The sequence below is a fragment of the Nestor notabilis genome, unplaced genomic scaffold, assembly GCF_000696875.1.
Source record: "Nestor notabilis isolate BGI_N333 unplaced genomic scaffold, ASM69687v1 scaffold762, whole genome shotgun sequence".
NCBI lineage: Eukaryota > Metazoa > Chordata > Aves > Psittaciformes > Psittacidae > Nestor > Nestor notabilis.
Genome location: NW_009918537.1, coordinates 115,559 through 139,947, shown reverse-complemented (window position 1 = coordinate 139,947; position 24,389 = coordinate 115,559). Strand labels below are relative to the sequence as shown.

General features: G+C 39.1%; 1 protein-coding gene across 1 annotated transcript in view; it reads right to left on the bottom strand.

Annotated features, from left to right (window-relative positions):
- Positions 1–1,866: 1,866 nt before the first annotated feature.
- LTBP1 (latent transforming growth factor beta binding protein 1) overlaps positions 1,867–24,389 on the bottom strand; it is a gene marked incomplete at its 3' end in the record, with an annotated part of 105,829 nt that continues 83,306 nt past the window's right edge. The window contains exons 18-23 of the mRNA XM_010009747.1: positions 23,221–23,343; positions 19,938–20,063; positions 13,098–13,223; positions 10,695–10,838; positions 3,495–3,677; positions 1,867–1,953 (exon numbers count right to left, since the gene is read on the bottom strand). Of these exons, the coding sequence (XP_010008049.1) occupies positions 1,867–1,953; positions 3,495–3,677; positions 10,695–10,838; positions 13,098–13,223; positions 19,938–20,063; positions 23,221–23,343 (789 nt within the window). The remainder of the gene's footprint in view (positions 1,954–3,494; positions 3,678–10,694; positions 10,839–13,097; positions 13,224–19,937; positions 20,064–23,220; positions 23,344–24,389) is intronic.

Sequence of the window (24,389 nt, the reverse complement as noted above, 5' to 3'; positions counted from 1 at the left end):
CAATAACCTTAGCCCAGGCCCCTCAGCCGATAAACACTAATCCAGCAAATACTGGCTGTAAGTAAGGTACGACATGCTGAAACTCTGAGATCAAGCACAACGACTCTGAGAGCCAATAAATCAGCATTGTCATGAGTAGTAACAATGACTGCTTATCACAAATATGATTAGACACACTCTGGTCAGATCTGTTGTTATCTCAACCCTTCGTGCCCCACAATGGGCACCTAAAGGTTTTAGCTGGGGGGGAGGAAGAAGAGGGAGAGTGATCAAGCGGCTGCGTGGTTCCAAGTTACCAGCTGGGCTTATTTACAACAAATATTTATGGCAGCCAGAGATGTTATCAACCCTGAGGTAGCACAACAAAAACAAAGCAGATTTTATCTGAGACACACTTGAACGTACTTTACACACTGCACGTCCTAAATCTACATTGCAAAGATATACAGAAGTCTTAGATCTGCAAAGATAAACAGCACACTTAAGGAATGCCTGAACAAAAATCCTCTCAGAGAGTGTTAGGTCCTTCAAGATGAGTTTTGTGCCAATGTTCTGACTTGTCAAGCTGTAACTTGTCAGTCTGTCCAACACTGCTCCCTGCTACCATCAGTCTTGGGTCTGGATTCGCCCCATGCTACTTTGTTCTTTACTGCAGGTTGGTGGACAAAGCAACACCTCCAGAGAATGGACGTCTTACATGAGTTACCCCATTTAAATGCTCGCATGAGTTTGAATGAATCTGGCTATTGGTGCCTTACAACCTTTAGTATCTTTTCCATGTCCCATGCACTTTACAGGCGCAAAAAACACCTGCTGACGATAACACAAAAAAATGTTACTAGGGCAGAGAACTGAACTGAAACATGGTCTATTCACAAACTTACAGGGAAAACTGACCTTGTAGTGTTCTGCTCAGTGAGGAAAAGTAGTTCAAAAAAGACACATAACAATTGTTAGGAAAAAAACCCCAAACCTTTCAAGTCCCACCAGTTTTTGCCATCTCTCAGAATTAGGTCTGACAGATTAAGTGATTCAGCTAAAAGCAACTCTGAGAAATGCTTATCTATCAACCATCTGATACTATGGCTCTGTTAAGGTCTTTTTATGTGATATGAACACAGTGTACTTTGTACATTTAGTCCTTGACTTGTAAAACAGCAATTCCAACAGGAACAGATACATTAACACACATGCTTTTCTAAAGATCCTGTAGCTGCCAAGTAATCCAAAGATAAAATGTTGACTTTATTTTAGCTAACACAAATACAGTGTATTTATGCCAAGGAAAATTAATCTCACGAATTACGAATATTGGTAGCTACTTCTCAAACTTGAAAAGGAATTTCACTAATCTCATTCTTCCTACTTAGTGATGCCAACTCCCTCCCGCCTCCACCCACCAACTCCTATCACTCATATTTCTCTACAGTCTTTTGTTCAACTATTTCATGAAGGTTTGTAATGAAAATATAATGGTTGAACTTCTCTTCAGTTTTTATATCCATTCTAACTTGTATGTCTAATGTTTAACAGAATTCCCTTCTTTCCCCCAACTCCACATACATTTATTTACAAATTTAAAGTGGTTTTGTATTTCATATGTAAATGAGTATTTGAGGTTTGTGGTGTCAGCACCTACTCTCAGAGTATATAGCACTTAGTACAAATTAAACCAGAATATTACAAAGACTATAATTGACATTCTTAACAATCTGTCAGATGATGATTTTCAGTAATGCTTCATATCACGAGCTGTTTTTATCACCTAATAAAATTTGAATTAGTAAGTTTACATTGCTGGCTCACATTTCTAGTCAACTACCAGAACTTCTGAAATAATTAAATGTAATACAAGTCAGTACTGACCTTTGTAATTCTGAGCAAGAAGCCCGTAAGATGATTCTCCAGTGGGAATGAAACCTTTTCCTTCAGGACACAAATCACTAAATTCAGCTAGGAGAGAGAGAAAATGAAAAATTATGTTGTTAAGAAAAAGTTACATATGTATGTGTTGCATATGTGTTTCAGAGTATTTTGAGAAATCTGAGGCGATGTTTTGCCTTATTCACATCTACCAGGAAATCATGCACACTTTTAGCTAAGTAGGGGATGCTGACACTATGGCCTGGCTTTCTCCTGCTCTCAGTTTGCAGAGCTAGGTTTGAAAAACCTAGCTAGGGTACCCACAGCATCACAGAGCTCCATGCAAACTAGTTTCTCTTGCTCCTTGGCAGGAGAATGTACTCCTTACTGAGTTTCATGGTGCACTGCAGTTATAACAATACCAGTAGCCAAATTATCTTAATTAAAGCTAGCATGAGCCTCTCTGACCTATACTGCAAGCTGCAATCTAGACATACCCCAACTGAGATACAAGCCTCTGTCCACATTCTTCAGTCCTTATACAGGAAAAACACTAATTGACTGCAACAGGAGAACATGGTGTGGATTACAAAGGAAAAGTGTCTTGGAGACTACAAAACCAAATAAGCCTATCCAGGCACAGTGGCTCTTTTTGTAACGCATTTTATTTCAGTTTCACTGATTATAAAGTATAGTTAAAACAGGAATTAAACTTGATGATACATTTGTCCCTGCTCATGGCAGGGGGGTTGGAACTAGATGATCTTAAGGTCCTTTCCAACCCTAACTATTCTGTGATTTGTGTGAAAAATAATCTTTAGTGTTTAATCTCAAAAAGTTTACACATGTTCTGTCTTATGTGATTTTTTCCAGCTGGATTTTGAATTTCAGCCATCGCTATTTATGTTTCAAGCACTGTTTTCAATATTTGTGACAAATGTCATATGGTTATGTTTTTCTAGTTTAATATTTAGAGGTTAAACAACAGTCTGCAGACAACATGATTAACTGAATTATTCAGTAAGTAGCAAATGTAAAACTAATGTCATATATCAGTAATTCGTAGTGCTGTAAAAACAACATTACAAGGAATAGCTGCAGACTCAAAACCATTGTAAGGCTTAACTTTCTTTCCCAGCTTGTGGGAAAAAAATCTAACATGTTACCACAGTGTCTAAAAAAAAGCTTCTGCGAGAATCCAACTTCGTTTAAAATCAGTTGAGATAATGCTGTTCAGTAACAGGCTGGTTTTATCCTTGGGGTAACTGTAGTGAAGGCAATGGATTTACACCAGGTATGTTAATGTGCCATCCCTGGCAGTGTTTAAGGCCAGGTTGGACAGAGCCTTGGGCGATGTGGCCTAGGTGTGGCACATCCCTGTCCATGGCAGGGGGGTTGGAACTAGATGATCTTAATGTCCTTTCCAACCCTAGCCATTCTATGATTCTGTGACTTATTCCTATTAACTTGCTAACTTTTCCACTGTGGAAATCTCCAATGGGTAAGTTATGACTAAATACTACAGAACGTGTGATTTTATGGGCAAGCCTTCTCTGAAGGCAAAGCACTCTGCTGTTAACATAAACACAATGGTTCAAAAGACTGTGAAGGGATAGAAGGCCTCCTCTTACCAGTTCCAAAGACAGGGCATGGGAAGATTTCACAGTTATCACCCCAGCCAGCACCCAAGGTACAGCAGCATTCTTGTTTGGTTACATTGGATGTAAGCACATTGTCACAGAAATTTGCATCGTTCAGATTGTAATAGCACTCCTTCTTTCCATCTTCATGTTCATCAGGCTCTGCTGGTAATTCTAAAGGTGAGAAAAAACCCCAAAAACCATGTAAAATAGTGACATGACGTGTGAAATGAATCAATTTTACAGGAGGGTCAGAAGAGCCCCAATACATCACTTTCACCACAGTGAAGAGCAGCATTGTCAAGCAGGGAAGAAAATGGTTAAGTACAAATTTTGGTTTAACTTTTGTTCTTAGGAAGAATGGTGGAAGTTGATGTTGTTCCTTTGACTTTTTCAGACCTGCTGTCCAGCTTGGCCAGAGAGGGACTCTTCACATTTGTACTTCTTATGCAGTGCATGAAGTACCTGCTTTCATGCACAGCTACCTAACTACAGTACCCAACTACTGTCATAGTGCTTTTCACATATGAGTTTGGAAGCTCTTCAGAAAGGTTAGCAAACATTACAACCTCACTTTACAGGTAACGGAACTAAGGCACAAACTGAAAAGGCCCAATTTTCAAAAGAATGAACATTTCCAGCCCCTTTTAATTTCTCTGGGGAAAAAAAAACCCACTTTTTCCACACTTGAATACAAGGCCCTTTGTAGTTTTTGCAAAAGTAAGTGACTGAATCCACAGCAAGCAGAGGAATATAATGCAGATGTCAAGTTAACTGACTCTGTGCTTTACTTTAAAATAGGCATCCAGCTAAGAAGTCAGATTTTCTGCCTTTAGTAGTTGAGTGGGTCCTTCCACAGTATTTCTAAGGACTGGAGGCAAAATAGTCTCTCCCATAGATCCAATAAAACCCTCCATTAATAGTCAAAGACCTTTCTATAGCAATCCACTCCTAAAATACACCAAGAACTCTGTCTATCTAACCTTGCACTTCCACAAAAATTCTCATCAAGCTCAGAAGTGGGAATTATCACATAAAATTGTTATTCACACTTGATCAATATGAAAAACTTTTCATAGGCCATCTATAAAGTAACTAAGTTCTAAAATCACAAATGCTCACATTTGCTAAACAAACCCAAAACTTCCTTCAGGAACTTAAGGTAGATAAATCCTGAGGTTACTCCTTTATTTCCTTTTTATCTTGGGAAATTAATTTTGCTTAGCACTTAAAAGATGTTTAATTCACAAAAACCTACTAAAATTTACTGCATGTTGGCTGATTTTCCACTGTTTGGAATTTCATTTGTTGCTACTCAGGCTTTCACATAATATACCAAGCATAAGAAATTTCTCAGGTAATACTTGTATCCAGGCAGGAATCTAAACTTTATGCCTGAGTTACAGTGCATTTCAAAATGTTACAAGATTAGTAAAAGCCAGAGAGTTGTGGTGTATAAAGTACCTCTCTTTGCCTTGCAGTTCTTTTCAATAAAAAGCTTAAGGCTGGCCCATATAATGTATCAGTATAGCTGGTAGAGCCAAGTTCACTTGACCACCTCATCTTTCTGCGTCTGTCTCCTGGAGATCAAGCTCAACCTCTTTATGCCAGTTACAGGATGGATTTTCTTCTAATCCCATCCACTTAAAAAACTAATGGTTGTGAGGTGGGAGCTTGAAGATAATGATTGTCCCACCCCCCTTCTCCCAAGCAGATGAGGCAAGACAACTTTACTGAGCATGCAAATAAGCATGCAAATATTAGACCTGTTTTGAGAAAAGCAGGTTTAAAAATGCCACTATGGATTGCCTGTTGTTGCACTTTAATAGTATGGATGTGAGTAATAGTTCTTTAGGCTTCTAATTCTAAACAGACAATTGGATTTTTTTCTGTTTTCTTCAGAAAAGTAACTGTTCCTGTTTGGGGAGATTGAGGGGCTGGCAGATACCTCTATTCAAACTCAGTACAATGTTGCCACCTACAAGGCAAACTTTCCTTTGCTGTTTAGCCAGTATAACTAAGTTGTACATTAAAGGGAACACCCAGCTGACTGCTTATCTCGTCTTTGTTAGTTTAGCCTGTGCTCTCCCCTTATCAGATAATTACAGTTTTCCATAGTGTGCTGAATTTCATAAAGCGTGGTGGTTTTGTGGTATCTACTGCTATCCAATAAGAACTGTTAAGACTATGGTATCACAGAAATGCAACTGAACTAAATCTGTTATTCCAAGGTGAGAGAGCAGTACTTTAGCCACCAAATTATACATTTTCCTTGGCCATTTGCCATCTGTCTAACTGAATCAAAGCCAAATCATCAACAGGAGAAAAAGCATGGCAGTTTTCATGCTGTTTACCAGAGCAAAGAACACCAGAAGCTGCCGCAGGAGGAAGGGGAGACAGTCTCATCATGTCATTGTTTATTCCCCTTTTACATATGATGTGTTGGTTTCTCCTCCCATTATCTGTTCATCAGCTTAAAAGTCTGTTGTTTACACAGCTGTGACTGAGGGTTAGTCAGGCAGGCGTCATGAATGTTTGGAAAGCAAATGAGACACAAATCTTCTTTTTTTTTTTTTTTTTAAACCAGGACCAGTCTGTGTCTACAAGCTTATAATTTCTCTCTCATATGTTATTAACCATTTAGTAAACAGGTTGGGTTTGAAAGTGGTTTCACTAGGTGTGTTGACAAAATACGATAGGAAATGGATACTTACTTCTTTGGTATCGTTGTTTCAGGTTTTTTGTTGCTAGCAAATGTTAAATATCTCTCTACCTAAGGCACGTTGGTAAAGGAACATAATTTTATCAGGTTGTTGATATGACTGTTCTATTAAGAGCCTGTAAAAGAGCTTCAGCACTGTTGCTGGTAGATTGAACACTGAAGTATTTAATAGAAATAGATTTATATACCTTAGAGTAACCTTGATCCGACCACATGCTTCAGCATGTGTTTGATAGAAAAATTAATATTGGATTCAGTGAATAATCAGGATGTTAGCATATGCTTAGACTTCAGCATACACTTAAATATTTGCCTAAACAGCACCCTGTGATGTGAAAAGAACCCGGAACATATAGAACTGATGGGATCTTACATACTACAGCTGAGTACCAATTCCTCTTATTCATAGGTGGAATCAGTAAGGAGGTTGCTAAAGTGAAAAATCATCATTACAAATTCATGACTTCTAAATCCTCAGCGAAGACTTCAGTGACTCTGAGCAAACAGCTTGAGTAACACACACTTTGAGAACCTGATTTTCAATAAACCAGTAAAAATAGATTGGTAGGTGCCTGTCAGCAGGCTGTACTTGTTTAGATTTCTCAATTGGCTCCACATGTGGCCAGCTGCAACACCTCACACATTTGTGTGTGCAATGTATATTCATGTATGTGCATATATACAGTTCAGAGATGCATATTTAAAAATATATCTAAGACTATGTTCATAGATAACTGAAAGTCAGATTATTTACTTTAGAAAGCCATGCACGTATTGCTATTAATCCCCCCACCCCCAACAAACATGAAGAATTTGCTTTAAAGTCTTAGTATTTAGAAAGCCCTTAAAGTTTAGGAAATTCAAAATTTGTACTCAGGCTCCAAATTTCTAGCCTTGAGGAAGGTTTTGGATCAGATTTATAAACTGTTACTTGGCAGCCTCATTTTTTTTTTTTTGATGCTGGTGGTTGGTTAGATGCAGGAGGGTTGGATTGTGTTTTAATACAACTCGCTCTAGGAGAGAATGTCATGCTTGGACAGCAAGACTGTCATTTTTACATGAAAATCCTAGTACATACTGTTAAATATCTTGCCATAAGTAACTGGCCACATTTCATGTAACCAGGAGAAAACAACATCTAAATTAGCTGTAGGTACTTAAGTGGGCCCTGGTACCTTGGTGTGGAGTTCTCTCACTAGAATTCTGTTTATTGGCTGAGCTTAAATCATACCTATTATAGTCCTCAAATGTATACTATCCTTTTAGCTTCTGGATTCAATGCAATGAGATATATTAGTAATACATGAGTATATGTTAATAATTTAGATGCATGCTAGAGCATGCATTTTCTCTTATGTAGAAAGAATGAAAACCAGGTTAATAAGGATTATTACTCAAACTGCATTCAGCTTGGTACTTGCTAGAAATTCATCATGAGTGGCTTTATATATCTTGTTAAAAGAATAAATGAGAAGACTTTAACCCAAAGCATGCGGTTTTTTTTCTCTCTTAGATACAAAGATGTGTAACAGCAAAGTTTCATCTAATACAACAGAGTTCTTTCTTCTTTTACCTTCTCTTCCTTCTGAAGTGCTTGCTACATTTTATGAATGGCAGGGCAGAGAGGAGGGGAATAAGACAATCGGACCTTGCACTGTTTTTTGTTTGTTACTGGAACGTGACAACATGGGCTAGAATTCCTGATACATGCACTGAGAGGATTGTTTCAGGACACAGCTAATAATAGATGAATTTTCACCAAGTGAAATCTAAATAGAAGGAAGTCTCAAGATGGCCAGTAGGGAAAAGTGTGAACACACTGCATTCCACAAAGCTAACAGCCTTTAACCACTTGCAAAAATGTTCCTAAGTTATAGTAACTTTTGAACAATCTTCACCTATTTGCACTTGATACAAGGTGGATGAATGTTTCTTTATGCACAAAAATACAAAATGAGAAGTAAACAAAAACTGAGTAAACCACTGAACTATAGATATCTGCAACAGGCTAATGCAGATTAAATTCTTCCTTTCTGAAAGTAGGCATGATACAAGCTAATGCTGGCTGATGATGTCCACATGTCCTGTAGGTGCTCTCGAAGCACCACTCCTGACTTGAGCATGTGCTTGTCAAAACTAGGCAATTTGGCTACTCCAGGGAGGCTACTTTGCAGGGAGATAACATGCTATTCCTATATGATCATGCTGCAGCTGGTTTTGGGGGAGGCTGAAGTACTCATTGCTGGGCAAACCAACATAGTTGTTTCTTGCACATCCTGCCATGAGCACATGGGGCTTTTGTCGCTTATAAATGGAGAAGACTGGTTATGTTCTTCAGCTGCAGAAGGGCCATTGGTTCCCAGCACAAAATAGGAATAAGTACAGTGAGCAGATGTCGAATAATGAAGTGACCACTGTCAGCTCCTGAAACATCAAATCCAGTGGTACATGGGGCACTGTCACCACTTGACTGGTCAGTCTCTGAGGTCTTGAGAAACAGAAGCCAACTGACAAGAGGAAAAAAAAACCAGCAAAGCTGCAGGATGTACAGGAAAGCAAGAATCCTAAAGAAGACCTAACAACAGTACTTTCCTCCTCCTTTGGAAGTAAAATAAACAGTATTATCTCTATTCCTAGTACTGCCACTTTTATTGTCTTTAAAGAGCACATGGGGTAAAGTACATCTCACTGGGTCCCAATTTGCATGTCTTCTGGTCTCCTATGATTTATATTCTTCCTCAGTGATCTTACTAGAGAAGAGACAAAGATGAAACACATGATCTATTAGAGCCCAATGAAGGCTGGAGGGGAAAGAAGAATGGCTTCTTTCCAAACTGGTAACAGTAAAGCTGTTTACCGCTGATGACAAAATGGACTTAGTACTGACAGTATTCATCTGTTGACAGTACAATCTCAGTCAGACTGGGTTTTTCATCCCCTTCTTCCCCACAGTAATGTTTGGGTATGTCCTTGAATCCTCCTCAGACTTGACTTCTTTTTACGTGGGCTCAGGTCCTCTGGTAATTTCTTTAGCTTGGTTTTGTTTCAACAAGTAGCTAAATTCTCCCAAGTACTAGCTACTCACAGCACCAACACGAAGATGGCATTCTCATCTCCTGCAAGTCTTGATAATTTATATACTCTTCTTCCATAAATTCATGGAAGAATTTTAAATGCTGCTACTTCAGTTGTCATCAGTGGATATTTAAGCTAATCTGCTTCATGGTGGAAAGGTACTGCAGAATTTTAGCATGCAAACCCGAATGCAGGCAGTATCACTGGGCATTGCTCTGCTGCCTCACCCATCTTAACTTTTTTCATTCCTCCTTCATAAAACAAGCTCCTGGAAGCCTTAATCTTTCTCACAAGATTTCACAAAGGTTTCAGTTTGTCAATCAGCTGTTAATGATATTTCACAGGCAACTTCTTGAGAGCTGCTGAGTGCTACATTCAGTGATCTAAATACTTGTTGCAGTCAGGTCACAGATATTTCAACCTTGTTTCGACGTCTGAAAGACCATGAGTGATAGGAGAAAATAGACACAGCCTCATAAGCTGTAGAATCTGCATCCTGGCACTAAAGCCAGTTATTTTAAAGCTTTCCAGAAGCTAGATCAGCCTGCAGTGTAAATACAAAATAAGAAAAATACCAAGATTTGCATTCTGGAGGGGAAAAAAGTTGTGCAAGTAAATCCCTTCATTTCTTGTACACTGTTGCTCCTTACTGTGGGCTTGTTCCTTTCTCCAAACTGGATCAGCATAGAAATGTGGAGACAACTTTAGGAGTTCTAAACTCATTTTTAATATGCATATTTCCAGTAGTATTTGCAATACCCAAAATACCTGATGACAAAAGCTCACAAATGCAGTACAATGGACTACTAGGAAAAACAGGACAAAAAATGGAGCAAACTAGGCAAGGGCACTCAAAAAGGCCCTCAGAGAGACTGACAACAATTCAGTGTTCTTTATTTTTGCTTTCCCAACTACCTTTTCTGAGGATTTATGTTAGTACTAGATAAAGCTAAGAGATGACTGGGATATGCAAATTTTGCTGTTAATCGTAGGCTCCATTAAACATTGTCCAAGTGTACTAGTGGATATTTGTGAAAATCTGAACCAAAAATAAGATCACTAAGGCCACAGACTTGATTCTGTATCATGTTTCATTGTTATAGTACAGCAAATAAGAGATTGTTTATTCTTAACTGCTGTAACTGTTCATTATTACTGCCAAGTCTCTTGACATATCAGATTTAAAAGGCGTTTCTGCTGTATTTTCACTGCTAATGATTCACTGATAGCATATTCCATGCTAGAAACCCCTCTTCTCATGCACACACTTTCAAGAAGACAAATTTTTCTGTTTCAGTTAAAGCAACACCAGCATTTAAACCAACTTTAACTTCCCATTGTTACATATGCAGTGGAAATCGTGCCAAGCATGCAAAAATCCACTGGCATTTTACCTGGTGAGGTACGGAAGCGACACTGTCCGGTCATTGGATCATATTCCTGGTTTTCATCAGAGCACAGGCACAGGAAAGAACCATCCACATTTTCACAGAGGGCTTCGCCACATACTCCACTCAGCATTTCACATTCATTCACATCTGGGGGAAAAATCCAAACCATAAATCAATTCAGACCCATTACTGACAGTTTGTTCTTTTATCTGCTGTATCTGTGCCAATATTGTCTGCCAGATTACAGATACGATCTCTGGAAAAGGATTAAAAACTCACTAATACCTAAGTGGATTCATAAACAAGTTATCAGTCCTCTGAAATAAGGCCCCTGAAAGCCACAGTATAGTTTATACACTATTGGTGCTGATTAGGTGCTGCTTGTAGACCAGAACACTTTAATTTTTTTTCAGTTTTTTTTAAAGGTTTCTTTCTAAGTTTTAAATACTTGCTTTTCTTAGTACCCTTTTCTTGGAATTTAAGATTTAGACTAATTTCCTTTGTTTTCTTAACTTATTTTATTATCAAACTTCCACTGAACTCAAAGAGCAAAATGAGTAGGTTTTGTTGCAATTCAGACTTCAGTATGAAATGAGAATTCCCTTTTCTCCTCAAAATTCCATTTTGCTCATGAACATTCACTGCACAGTGAATTCCTCAGCTCCCCACCATCCCCACCCCCTGCCTCTGGTATGCACAACCTCACAAGCTGCTCTGGAACCCACCAGGTTTCCCAGGTTTTGAACACAGCACATTTCCTCTCCCCCAAAACCCTGCGTATTTTTAACTTGGATTCTGTATGCCTGCTAACTAGTCTAACATGAAATGCTTTTTTGATTGATGAGAGAGCTGTCTGCTGTTTAAACAAGGGTTACCAAATACTGTCAGGTTCACGCAACTTTACTCTCTTTTCAGTTGCTAAAATTTACGTCTGAAAATCTACTTTTCTATTTAATGACAGACCCTAAAAATCCTAATCTGTGTATTAGAATTCAAAAATTTCTATAAACGAGTGGTGTCTGAAGTGTAACTTGTGAGGCAATGTTTTATCCTTTTAACCTCTTATCCAGCAAGAATGAAAGTCTAGTCATATGACTGAATGGTGATTTTGTGTATTTTTACTTAAATATGCATTTTAACATGTGGTTTGCTCAGCACTTCTAAAATGTAGTTAGATTTTTGTTTATTTTTTTGCTGGATTCCTGTTATAAGGAATTTGGGGAATGTTGCCTGGAAATAAAGAGACTTACCTTCTCTTAAAATTATTTTGCTAGATAACTGGCATAAAAAATTAGGACTATTTTATATTATATTGCGCATATGATAAAACCCCCACATTATTTTATGGTGCAGAATCAGTTCTGCAACATTATTTTATGGTGCAGAATCAGTTCTGCAACTCAAAACTGAATTTAGTTTTACACAAGATTTTGATTCTGTTTTGTTTCTTTATCTGTTTTCACCCATTGAAAGTCAATGTATGCAAAGATACGCATTGGTATGTTGCAAATTAAGTGCCAAATGGCATAAAGAATTTTGTAATAAAACTATTTAATATATTAGAAAACACATACAAACACTTCTGTAAAACTTCAAACTCCCCTCTGCTCAGTATTCTGTTTAGGTCTCTGTTCCTGGCAAATGTGTTTCATCTTGAGTCTGGTTTGGAGAAATTGTTTAATGAATACCTTTCCTTGATCTGGTATTAATTTTTTATTAGAAACTTGTGCTGCCTCAGATGGGTCTCAGGTCCAACCATCGCTGTTAACAACAGATCTGGAAATCCATTACTCAAGAGAAATGTGCAGTATTTACACCTCTACAGAAATCTCACATTTTTCATGGTGATAGGTATCTTTCTTGGAGCTCAAATCCAATCTTAAGATGTGTTCAAATACGATGTACCTAGGGAGGTGTGCCAGCTGACTCCCACTGGCTGTACCACATGCCAGACACTATTTCCTGCAGGGGGTAGTACAGAGTTCTGGTTATTCAGCTAAGGGACTAAACAGATGTTGCATTTAAATAAGCTAATGTATTCAATTCAGTCTAGTATGGTTTATATTTGTGAATGGTCCTGAGGTGCAGAAATAGTGGAGTTACTTGTGGTGTTTTTTTTTTTTTAAGAGATAAAATGTGTGGCTGGCCTTATTTGCTGTTGGTTTCCATTCAATCGTAATAACAAAGTCTCATTGAACGGATATGTACTTAAGTTTCCATCCAGTACAAAGTTCAGTGAGTAAAGCAGAGCTCAACCACTCAACCTTACTTTACTAGTAAAGTGGTACAATTTCAATAAAAAATGATGTAAACCAAAAATGTTCTTGTGAAGAAATGCATTTTGCTCATATGCCACTTGGCTCACTAGTACCTTGCAGGAATGACTGCTTGCACCTAATAACTCACCTGTACACCCTTGCCCATCCTGTGGGTCCTGATACCCTTGGTAACAGAGGCAGCGGTAGGAGCCATCCATATTTTCACAGAACCCATGACTGCCACATATTGTGCCGTTTGCACATTCATCAACATCTGCAAGGAAGAATTATAACATCAGACAAGCTGTGTGACAGTCAGGGGCAGACACTCATGAAGAGGGCAGAAAAACAACAGATGGGCCATTTTTGCAAACAGATGCAGTGATAGCTCTGTGTACACTGTGAAGGAAACCACAAAGGATGAGACAAAAATTTAATGTGAGCACACATACAATTTAAGAAATTGTTTCAATGTTAACTCTGTAGGAAATATCTTGCTTCAGGCAATGGTCTTGGTCAACTGTCTCCCATCTGTTTCACCAAACCTGCCAATTATGCCACGATGTTACATACCAGAATAAGACATAGGTTAAATACGACCATCTCTCTGACTGCCTTACAGATTCTGCCAGTGTAGCATTATACAGTCAACAACATGTGTGAAACTGGACCCCTGTGCCTGCCAGAAGAAATCAAGGGTATGGTTGCATCTGCTGTGCAGAAGATTTCATCGTGCACACATCTCATTCTGGCTCTCAGCACAGAAGAGAATTTCAGGGTGCGTGTTTGGGTGGTGATTCTCTGTGCACTGTGCCTTTTGGCTTTAATCTTGTAAATTTACACAGATGAATAGTCTTACTCGGACAGGCAAAGCAATTAAGTGCCCACATGCTTTCTCTACCGGTCCTTTCATTTGTAGTTCCCATTTGTGGTTTGCTGGCCTTACAAATAAGAGTCATTTGCTTGAGTAAGTCTGTTCTTTGACTCAACTGCCCATCACCCTATAATGAAGCAGAGCTGCTTGTGGCAGAATCTGTAAGTTCTGCCTGTAAGGCAGATCCTGTAAGTTATAATACACCTCTAAGTGTATTATAAGTGCTAGAAATGTATTATTTTTATCTTTACTCCAGGTAAGACCTAAACCCAAGGCCATGACCATCTGTAGTCATTAAAGATGTCACGCTGTATTTTTCAGGAAGAAGAAAATTAACTGAAACTGGGGACCTGCCAGGATAGCAGAATTAGTACCTTCTGCCTTCTAAATTCCTCTGCAGTTTGAAGCAGAGAAATTACTGCTATATTTCTTCCCTAGAAACTATTACGACTGTTAAGTAAGGTTGCTGTCTGGAATTGCCTTCTGTACTGTGACTCAGGGGTAATCTTCATTTTAAATGGTGAATAAAGTGATTAGCTTTTGATTTATCTGGGTACTAGCTACTACCATTGATTCTGCACATTAGAGCAGACTTTCGTGTGATGGAGCCTACCATTATTCTTCCTCCAGCAAAGGCCTTAGGTACTCACTGAACTGAAGAGCTGGTGGGACTGAGTCCTGCAGTGCCAGAGACAGCTTCTTTGAACAGGGGAGCAGCGCTGCTGCTTGGTGTCGTTCTGAAAGCTGAGAGTAGGGCTCAAACATAGTCCTGTCTGCTCCTCCAGCCTTTCACAGCTGTCTCAAAGGCCAAGAAAAGTCAGCAATGACGCACCTCGTTCTTCTCCTGACAGTGCTCACCAAGCCCGGGCATTTTTACTTTTAAATTGTGTCTTATGCTCAGCTGAAAGGGAATTCTTGCTCTTTAAACCATGTGGTCAACAGGTCCCCATGCTAACCAAATATGAGCAGCATGTCACTACCATCCACACAGGTTACCTGTTGTGCTGCCCTCTTGCTCCCCCAGTGCTCAAATTATTCCATGTATTCTCTGCCTGCCTCAGGGAGAAGCTTTTTAGGAGTCTTGACAACCAGCTTTTCCTATGTGTTGTGGTTGGGGTCCGAACAACTCAGAATCCAGTACAGGTAGGCCAGAAGAGACTACCCACAACATCTTGCTGCTATGCACTATACCTGTGTAATGTATCTTATTTTAATGTTTAATCTTGTGATCCTCAGAGTTTCGCACATCTGGTCAAAAAATAAGAATACTCTATCTCTTGTTCCCTGAATAGGAGTTAAGAAAAGTTAAGTAATTCAAAATGAGTAAACGGTGGTGGATTGACAGACAGGAATTTAAGACAACAGGCAATAATACAGTGTTTGTATTTTCAGTGCCCAACTATAGTTCAATAACAAAGGTTCCTGAGCCATGAGCCAGTTACTCTGTTAAAAGCCTAGACATAAGGAACTACAACTAGGGATTTCAGAATTACCTAAATTACAGTATTTCTCTTCCTTAGTAGCTAAATGTTAAAGGAAACAGATAGGGGAATGTATCATGCAGCTGGTTCTGCAAAGGTAAAGTAAGGTCATCGACTAAAAAGCTGGAGAAACAAAACTTGTGATTGCAGCAAGTGTCCTAATTTAGTATATAATATAACCACAGAAGATAGTTTTGTTTTGAAAAAGTACACAGTCTGAATGAGCATGACTGGATCTTTCAGTGTATGAGAAATTGCAGAGAAGGTTCAAGCAGCAAATATTTTCCCTTGTCTAGACAGCTCGCGCAAAGGACTCCTGTTTTACAGCCGGAAAGGGCATTTGTTTCTTTAATCACCCTGTAAAGCAAGAGGCTTGTAATCAGCAATTCTCTTGCTATATGGAGAAAAACTAAATATGAAACTAATATGTCCTGCGTCTATACAGTGACTAAAGCAGTTCTCTGTAATTAGAACCTGGTTTAGAATCCGTGACTCAGTGCTGTCTGCTTTAATCAAAACTCCTTTGATCTAACAACATCAGGTTCTAAAGAAAGGCAAAACACGTGTGTGCTCAAGCTCAACACTGTGTTCCTGTTTTCTGCCAGCCTGAACAAGATGAACCTCAGGTGTGATTTAAATCTCATTGAAATCTACTTCTATGGCAAAGTGTCTGGAAGAGGAATTGTTTTCTAGGACAGTTCTGTAAAGTGCTTAGGGGAACAGAGGTCTGATTCTGAGACTTCCAGGGCTGCCCATAACATCCATACATAAAAATCACATAATGAGAAAATTAGAGAAATATGTATTTGAATAAAGACTTTGGCCATCTAGAGGCAATAATGCTGGATGGTCATTCCAACATAACTGTGATGTGGGTAAGAAAAGAGATTCTTGTTTTTCCCTTTGTGTTCTTACTTCCCTAGCCAGCATCCAGATAAGTCATATTTGATGCCCTAAAACATCTCTATCGCCAACTGTAAGAAGGCAGGTGAAGTCTGTGATTGACTGGGAAATAAGAAGGTAGCCAGGGGCCACTGGAGATGAGTATTTGAATCTAGGTTTGGCAGGATCCTGAGCTTTCTTACTTATGCATTTAACCAGAGATTTGATGAAGCTGTGAAGGTGTCTACTGCATAAAATCTACTCCATGTGACAGATAATACTCGGCCCCAAAAGGAGTCCTAGATTTACCATACCCTTTTCCTACAGCTGCCTTATCTTCCCTATATACAGCCAAATTATGGTTGTGACATGCAATTACAGCAAACGTCTATTATCTTGAAATGCCTGTGGTGGCAGAGTTAACAGTTACGCACTGTTCACAGCTCTGCTCTTTGTGTCCCCAGTTTTCAGACTACTTAGGTATCCAGGCATCTTAAGCAATGGACAATGTTGCATCTTTGTGAACAGATTTGTAAATTACTCTTTGATCACAGAATGATCTGTAAATGCTCCATGCAAGCATCCAAAAGGCTCAGACGTGTGAGTTATTCAGCGGACAAATATAGGATGGCAGGATACAAAACAGTAAGTGAGGGGAAAGGAAGAAGCAGATGTTGGAGAGCTCTGGTGGGATGTGTAAGGTTTTTTGGCATACCTGTTGAGGCAGGCAGTGAAGCCTGGGGCTTGGAGCAGAAAGGGAAAAGTGAAAGAGCCACTGAGACACATATGGGATTGGACATGCAGACAGAAGAGGTGCTTGGGGCAGGGTACTGACTTAAGCACCAGAGAACTTGAGTTTTTGCCAACGCAGTTGACTAGCAGCCAACTGGGTAAAATGCTGCCTTTACAGGAACCCCAGAGAGCTCAACAGGGAGCAAGGGAGTGCTCCAAGAACCTCCTGTTCAGAGAGCCTGGTGCAGCCAAATTGCTGAGCCTGGGGTCAGGTGGCAGTGGAATGTCACCGCCACAACAAATGTTTGTCTACACCTTGGAAGAAGACAAGTCTCCACTTGTCTTCTGTTTACTTTGGCCAATGGACACAAAACTCTTCCATACCAGAGGGGTTCTGAAATGTTCTATACTGCTGTTGTTTCTGACTTTTCAAAAAATGAGTCAAACTCATACAAGTCTGGAAATATGGAAAATTTGCTCCCCAGGTACAGAGAGGCGTGTGAATCTAGCAAAATTTCCTGGGGTTCTTTCTCTGATGGTATAAACAGTTAATCTCACTCACTTAACTAGAAGTAAATTCACAGAGGCACCCAATGTAAAGAATAGTAGCTCCTGCGGCTGGAAGCCACATCCTTTCTCAGTACCTGGAATGTCATACGCTCCTTTTGCTTCTGATCCTTTTGTTTCATCTTGCCTTTCACACAAAGCAGACACCACTACAAATACTAACACTGATGCCACTGGTGTTCCCTCAAAATGATTTTTTTCAGCTCTAGAATTGTTTTTATTTAAATGACAGAATGGAGAAACTAACTGTGGTAGGAAAGGAGTGCTGCTGCTTCAGAAGACTGGAAGTACCCTTGCTTCGCCAAGTTATTAAAATACTTTTCCAAGTACTGAATATAAAGTCTGATCTCTATTCCATACACACCACTGATTACTTGTGAAGCATGCTCAACTGGTTTTGTACTTGTTGTTTTATTTTTCATTAAAAAGTTCCAAAACTATTCACAGTTCTGGAAATAAGATCTTGTGATTTCATCTTTTTCTATTTAGTAAAAGTTTGGGTTTTTTGTCCTAATGGAGATATGGAGATTAACTTTGTACTCCATCATATGTGATGGTAACCCTTTCCTTGGAACTGTGCTACTTTACCCAGGCAGAGGGGCTCATTTTTTCTGGTACGTCCCTTAAAATTAGATGCCACTGACTTTTTTTTTAAGTTGTGTTTCTATTCAGTTCTGCCTTTTTTAATTTCTGAAAGTTTGATTTCATGGAGTTAATAAGTGTTCTTACAACATCGGTTTGGAATAAAGTGTTTGGTTTCTACTAAGAGCAGGCTGCATTCTTCTCTGACCACTTTTTTTTTAGCTATGCTCAGCAGTGAGGCAAAACACCTGCTGCTACTTTTCTTGTGGAGAAACTGAGGATATTTGACCATATCCTTCCTAAACACTGGGTGAAGTATATACATGCTGCCAAGAGTCCTTTAAAATGCTTTGGAATTATCCTCATTCCTTGAAATCACAAAATACTGCCTTGTCCATCAATCACTGGAGTTATTCAGATTTACTCTCTTTAGCCTACTTGACCAAGCTTTTGTCTTGGCAGTAAGAGAGTGTCTCTTTCAACTTACGCCATGATTACAAAATAAAGTAAATATTTAGAGAAGAAAAAGCACTAAAAATACTGCAGGATTCTTTCTGGTTATCAATAATAACTAAACCACAAATAGTGTGTTTGATGTCATGCTATATCTAAATATACAGCACTTATTCCCTTACATCAGCATAACAGTACTCCTGCCACTAGTATACTTCATTTCATTAGCTATTATGTTACTAACTATGTAACAGGTTATATGCCAGCTCAAATAATAATGCCATAATGCTTATTATCCTATTGTAAAAGTAGGGGGAGTAGATGCAACAGTCAGAAGTTTACACCGCCATTGCTGAAGGAAGAACCTTTTCACTATCCCTAAGTGAACTATAAGAAGAGCTGGCCCATGAAAACCAACCACATATGGATCTGTTGGCCTATAATTTGGGATAGAGAACAGCTTGCTTATTTCTTGGATGCTTGGGATCCACTATCTGTAGGTTGTAACACTGAGCTATCATCTGCTCACTACTTCTCCTCTGCATGCGTCCTGCCGTACTAGCATAATTTTTTTCCCCTTCTGAACTTTTCCCACCAGGCTTCTTGTCTTGAGCAGCCCTCTCATCCGTAAGAACAGCCATTCATCATCCAGAATGTAAATTAGGGGAATTAGAAAGTAAATTAGGGGAATTTTTGTATTCTGCTAGCATCACTGACTACAGAAAACCACTTATCTTCTTGGTATCACTGAGCACAAGTCTCCTATTTTAAATTCAGTGTAGAAGAGCAGTACCACTTGCAAGCATGTGCATTCCATTAGCTGGCTTTAGCCCTGTAAAGGTCTAATTACTATTTTTATCTACTCCATTTCTGCCATTTCAAGAAGGTCTTACTCACTGAAAGTCGTCAGCAGCCTGAGTTCCAAACTCACTTTACATGCATTTTATATATAGCAAGGATGGAAGGAATAAATATAAGACAGAAATAATTTCCCATCTATGAATAGATTTTCATATTATTAGATGTCTACTGCTTTCATATATTTTAACATCAGAACGTCATTCCCTCCTTTGCCTCCGTTAGATCAGTATTCATTCTTTTTCACTAATTTCTTTGCTGAAAAAAATGTAATCCACTGTTAAGATAGCAAAATTATTAGAAATCAAGAGAAGTAAAACACAGCTTGTAACAAACATTAACTCCATTACATTGCCCATTTCGTACATTTACTGTTATACTTAGAATTCAAACAGCAGCATAACACACCAGGCATTTACAAGAAAAAGTACAAAAGGGCCTTAAGTGACAGACTGCAGAGTTAATAGGGGGTTTGGGGTATCAGACCCAAACTGAACGCTTTTCTCACCCCAGTAATAACAGCAAATTAATGGGAATCCATTATTGTAACTTGCCTCACCTTCACATCTTCGGCCATCTGCAGACACAGAAAAGCCTCTCTCACATATGCACTGGTAGGAACCATCTGTGTTTAGACACTCCCCATGAGGTGAACAGAGGTCAGATCTCTCACATTCATTGATATCTGAAAACAGAGACAAAAATGGCTTTGCAAATCATCATATCCTTAATATTCAGCCTAAGTTCAATTAGTCTTAAAAGCAGCTTTTAATTCCACCTGCTGCAGCTATGCAAACAGCTATGTAAATGGGGATCATTTTCCAGAGTAAACAAATCTTCTGGGATCATTCTTAAACTCTGTATAGGCATCAGTATGGTCTGCTGCAGCATACTCTCACTGTATCACTGCATGGTGATGAGCAGATGAGGATGGTTTGTGAGGTATCAGTACAAGCTCTGTACTAGCCAACGTTTCTGCTGTGTTAGGGCAATTCTCAGATGGTTCACCTCATTGCTTTCTGACTGTTGCAAGCTGGTCAGCTTGTGCATCTGGCTCCATGTGTTACCAGCAGGTCTGGACTTGTGTCTTTCCCAGTAGGCTGATTTTGTATAATTTCAAGCCAAATGCTGTTTTTGCTGATGGGGAGTGGGAATGGTCCCAAAAGTTTGCTATACAAGAACCTCTTTTTATTTTTTTTTTTTTTTAACTTAGAAAGCACTTTTCAAACATTGCTTTTCAAACTCATGAATCTAAAACCCAAGCACTGCTTTCTGATCGATCTCTTAACAACAAAATCTGCTATCAGTGCTTAAGGGTTGCATTTAGTCATTAAGGAGGTACTGCTTTCGCATTAATTACCATTCACATTGTAATTGCACTTTCGTATTTTGCTTTAAAAAAACCTATTACGAAGTTTTCAACACCACAAGCACAAAGTTACAAATGAAACCTACACATGTGGCTCATCCATCCATCATCATAGATACTAGAATTCTTATTCTTAACTGCGTCTTTTGTTGCTTGGATTCTGGTCGTTGTTACATCCATAAAAACACATCACAGTAGATAGTATTGTCACAGACTGGAGAAATTATGATTTCAGTACCATCATTTCAAGACCCATTACAGAGTTTTGTTTAGATACATACTGATTTTGTCCTGCATGTAAGATTTCCAGGCCAGTGTCCTGAAGTCATGGCACACATGTGGAAAGAACAGAGGCAGCTTGGGGAAGGGTACTATGTGAGGTGCACAGGGAAAAGTCAGTGCGCTGTGCTTCACACACCACCTACATGTATAAAGTTTTCTCTGAATTCATAGTAAATGCAGAGCAGTGACACACTTCCTGAAAATCTCTCCAAGTCAGGTAAGGTGGGAGATCAGCAATGACAAGGAGAGTACAGTGCCTTCTAGGACGCACCCTGTTCTCAAGACTAAGCTGTCAGGTTCTTACAACTGCCAAAACAGCTGATTACACATGGTAGACTGATGTATTAAAAGACAAGAGAAGAAAATTAACAATGGTAGGGAAACAGAGTATATTTTATCTGAAACAGCAAGCTGCTCCCTTTCTAATGTTTTGGACTCTTTTCGGCTTTGCTTCTTACCAAAACGCATGTTCCTAATTCCTAGTCTAGTCCAGATTCAACTTGAAGACACTGCATTCTGTGATAACTTTGCCAGTTTAATTCAATAGCTTTCTACTTTCAGGTATTGTTTCCTTTGAACATAATAAGGCTATGATCACGTCACCTCTCTTTTTTACATACAACAAAAAACCCCGGTTTAAAAGCATTCAATCCATTCCCCTCCCCTGACCATCAGTTTTCTTGGGTTCATCTCTGACTGCTCAGCATCTATTTTGAATTGCGGGCACCAGAATGTCAGTGTACAACAATGTGCCAAGAACAGCTACATCAGTGCAAACTAAAGGTGAACAAACCTTGCTTACTCCTGCTGCATATTCTGATTTTTCAGTCTTCTGGGGAGTGTGTTAGTCCTACTGGCCATAGAGTTGCACTAGATGCTCATATTCAGCTGACTGTTGCTGACCCGCAAATCCTTCTTGGTAACCATGCCCCAGAAGGAAGATCACTATCCTGCAAGCATGACTGAGGTTCCTTTTTCAGTGTAGAACTGGATATATTGAAATGCATATTGTTTGCTCACTCAGCACTAGTGGCCTATTATCTGGATCTTTTGCCATGCATCTCATCTCTCCAGGTAAACTTTCAAAAAATGTTATGGGTTTTTTTTTTCTTGCTATTACAGAACCCTGACAGAACCAGCTTTCAGTCATTTAAAAATGTCTCGGTTTAGCTGCCACTTGAAATATTTGGAAGGTACTGTTGAAACGTAAAGTCATCATTTATGATACAAATATGGCTAGCCTTGTCCAGTGCAAAATACAGGACAAGAAAATATACTGAAGATACCCATCCTTGACAAATAAAAATACCACTATTGCATCCTGTAAGAGCTTAACAAGTTCTCAGCACAGTAAAAAAGTCTAACCATGCTCAATTCTGCAGATCCCCCTTTACTGTTCTTTCACTGCATCCAGCTCTTTGCTATTCTAACTTGTCAGTACTCATTGTATCAACTCCTCCTTTCTTCCATTTGTTTTGATGTTGATCTGGCTATTTCTCCAGCAGAATCATTCCCCTCTACAGCAAGTTCTTATTTCTCAGGGTTGGTGGTTTTCTTTCTCAAGTGTGCTGCTCTTACCTGAAGTGGATTTCTAATATTCATTCACATTTTTCTGTTAAAAATACTGTCAATACGGTCTGCCCCTTGGTTGGCTCATAAGTACTTTCTGTTTTATTTATCCACTTAAAAATGAAGCCTATATACTACTACTTTATACAGTGAAGAGAATAGAGTGGTATGAAAGCTGGCTTTGATTTATAGCTTGTGATCAATTCTCTTTTATCTGCTAAAGCAAGGTCTTAGAGGTCACTTCCATATGTTGAATGCAACATTTACTGAATTAGAAAGCAGTCACGCAGAATACACAGAACTTTTACAGCAAATTTACTGTTGGTTGCACAAGGTCTTCAATATAGAACAGCTGGAACTCAGGCTCTCAGCTCAAGTCTAAACTGTGTATTAGAGAGCAGCCAAGAAAAAGTCCAGTTTCCTGCTCCCGAGACTTGAGCCTCTTGTAAAAGTTTCTCAGCATATATTTACAGAGAGCAATAGAAAATGGGGGAAAAAAGGCACTACAATTGACAAATTATTTTCTCTATCTTAGCATGATCTGTGACTATCACAAGTTATGCTTACAAGTTTGCACATTTATTACAATGATCCACATATTTTTTTCATAGCTACTTCATACCTTGACATCCCCTATTCGCTATCTGCTGGAAACCATCTGGACAAGTACATTTGTAAGACCCATCAGTATTAATGCAGTTTCCTCGAAGGCAAATATCACTGTCTTGGAGGCATTCATCAATATCTGAAACAAAAATATTACTGAATTATTAGATGATGCAAAACCTGATAAAACTTAGATATTAACATAGCAATTTGCAGCTACAATGCCCTATAATAACCATGTGTGCATGTGTGGAAATCATGTTTATTACACTTTAGGATGGCCATTTTAATTCTCCTTTCATCATATCATCAGGCTTCTTGTATTTCTAGAGAGCTTTGACTTTGTACGTCATTTGTTCCTAGCAAACACATCTAACATGCCATCTGCACCTCTCATGGAAGCTATCATAACAAATCTTTACACCGGTCTTTACCCTACTCTAATGGTGACCATGGTGTTTCAGTAATGCAGTTAACAAGAAATCCAAGCAGCTGTACATTTAGAAGACAGACATTGAAATCGCCTGCTAATGCAAATTTGTACTTTGCAATAGGCATCTCTGGACATGTTTAGAGCACTACACAGAGATCCCTAAGCTGGAAGTGATCTGACTCGGGTGGCATCCAGAGTATGGGCAAGCTCAAGCAGAGCTGGTGTGTCACACACCAGACAAGACATGCTGGCAGAGACAGACTACTCACAAAACAACCATATGGACAGGAGGCTTGTAGGACAGGGATTACACTGGGCATACAGATGTGCCAACAGTTACTGTTCCATGCAGTTCATGCGATGCTATAAAGCCATTTCACAGGCTTAGCAGCTTGGTTGCAAAGCTGAATAGCTGCTTTTGTGCAGTACAGCATCCAAGCCATAAATCCAGGTCCAGAGTCAGGGCATGCAGAGTCTACCTCCCAGCTGCCTCTACACTACATTCCCAGCATCAAGCCTCAGGCCTGTAGACTCTGTGTCTTGATATCAGTGGGATAAACGTTTTGACTGACACATCGGAGGGCAAGTTTCAGTATACAAACCAGATACAATGTAATCAAATATTTCAAGACCACCTAAAGTCTTCCTGTTGTCTTTCAAAGGGCTTAAAGGCAACCCAGTGGAGCAGAACACAGCTCTGTTAATCCTGTGGGTACACTATTAACTCAGTGAGTGTCTATGTTCCAGCAATA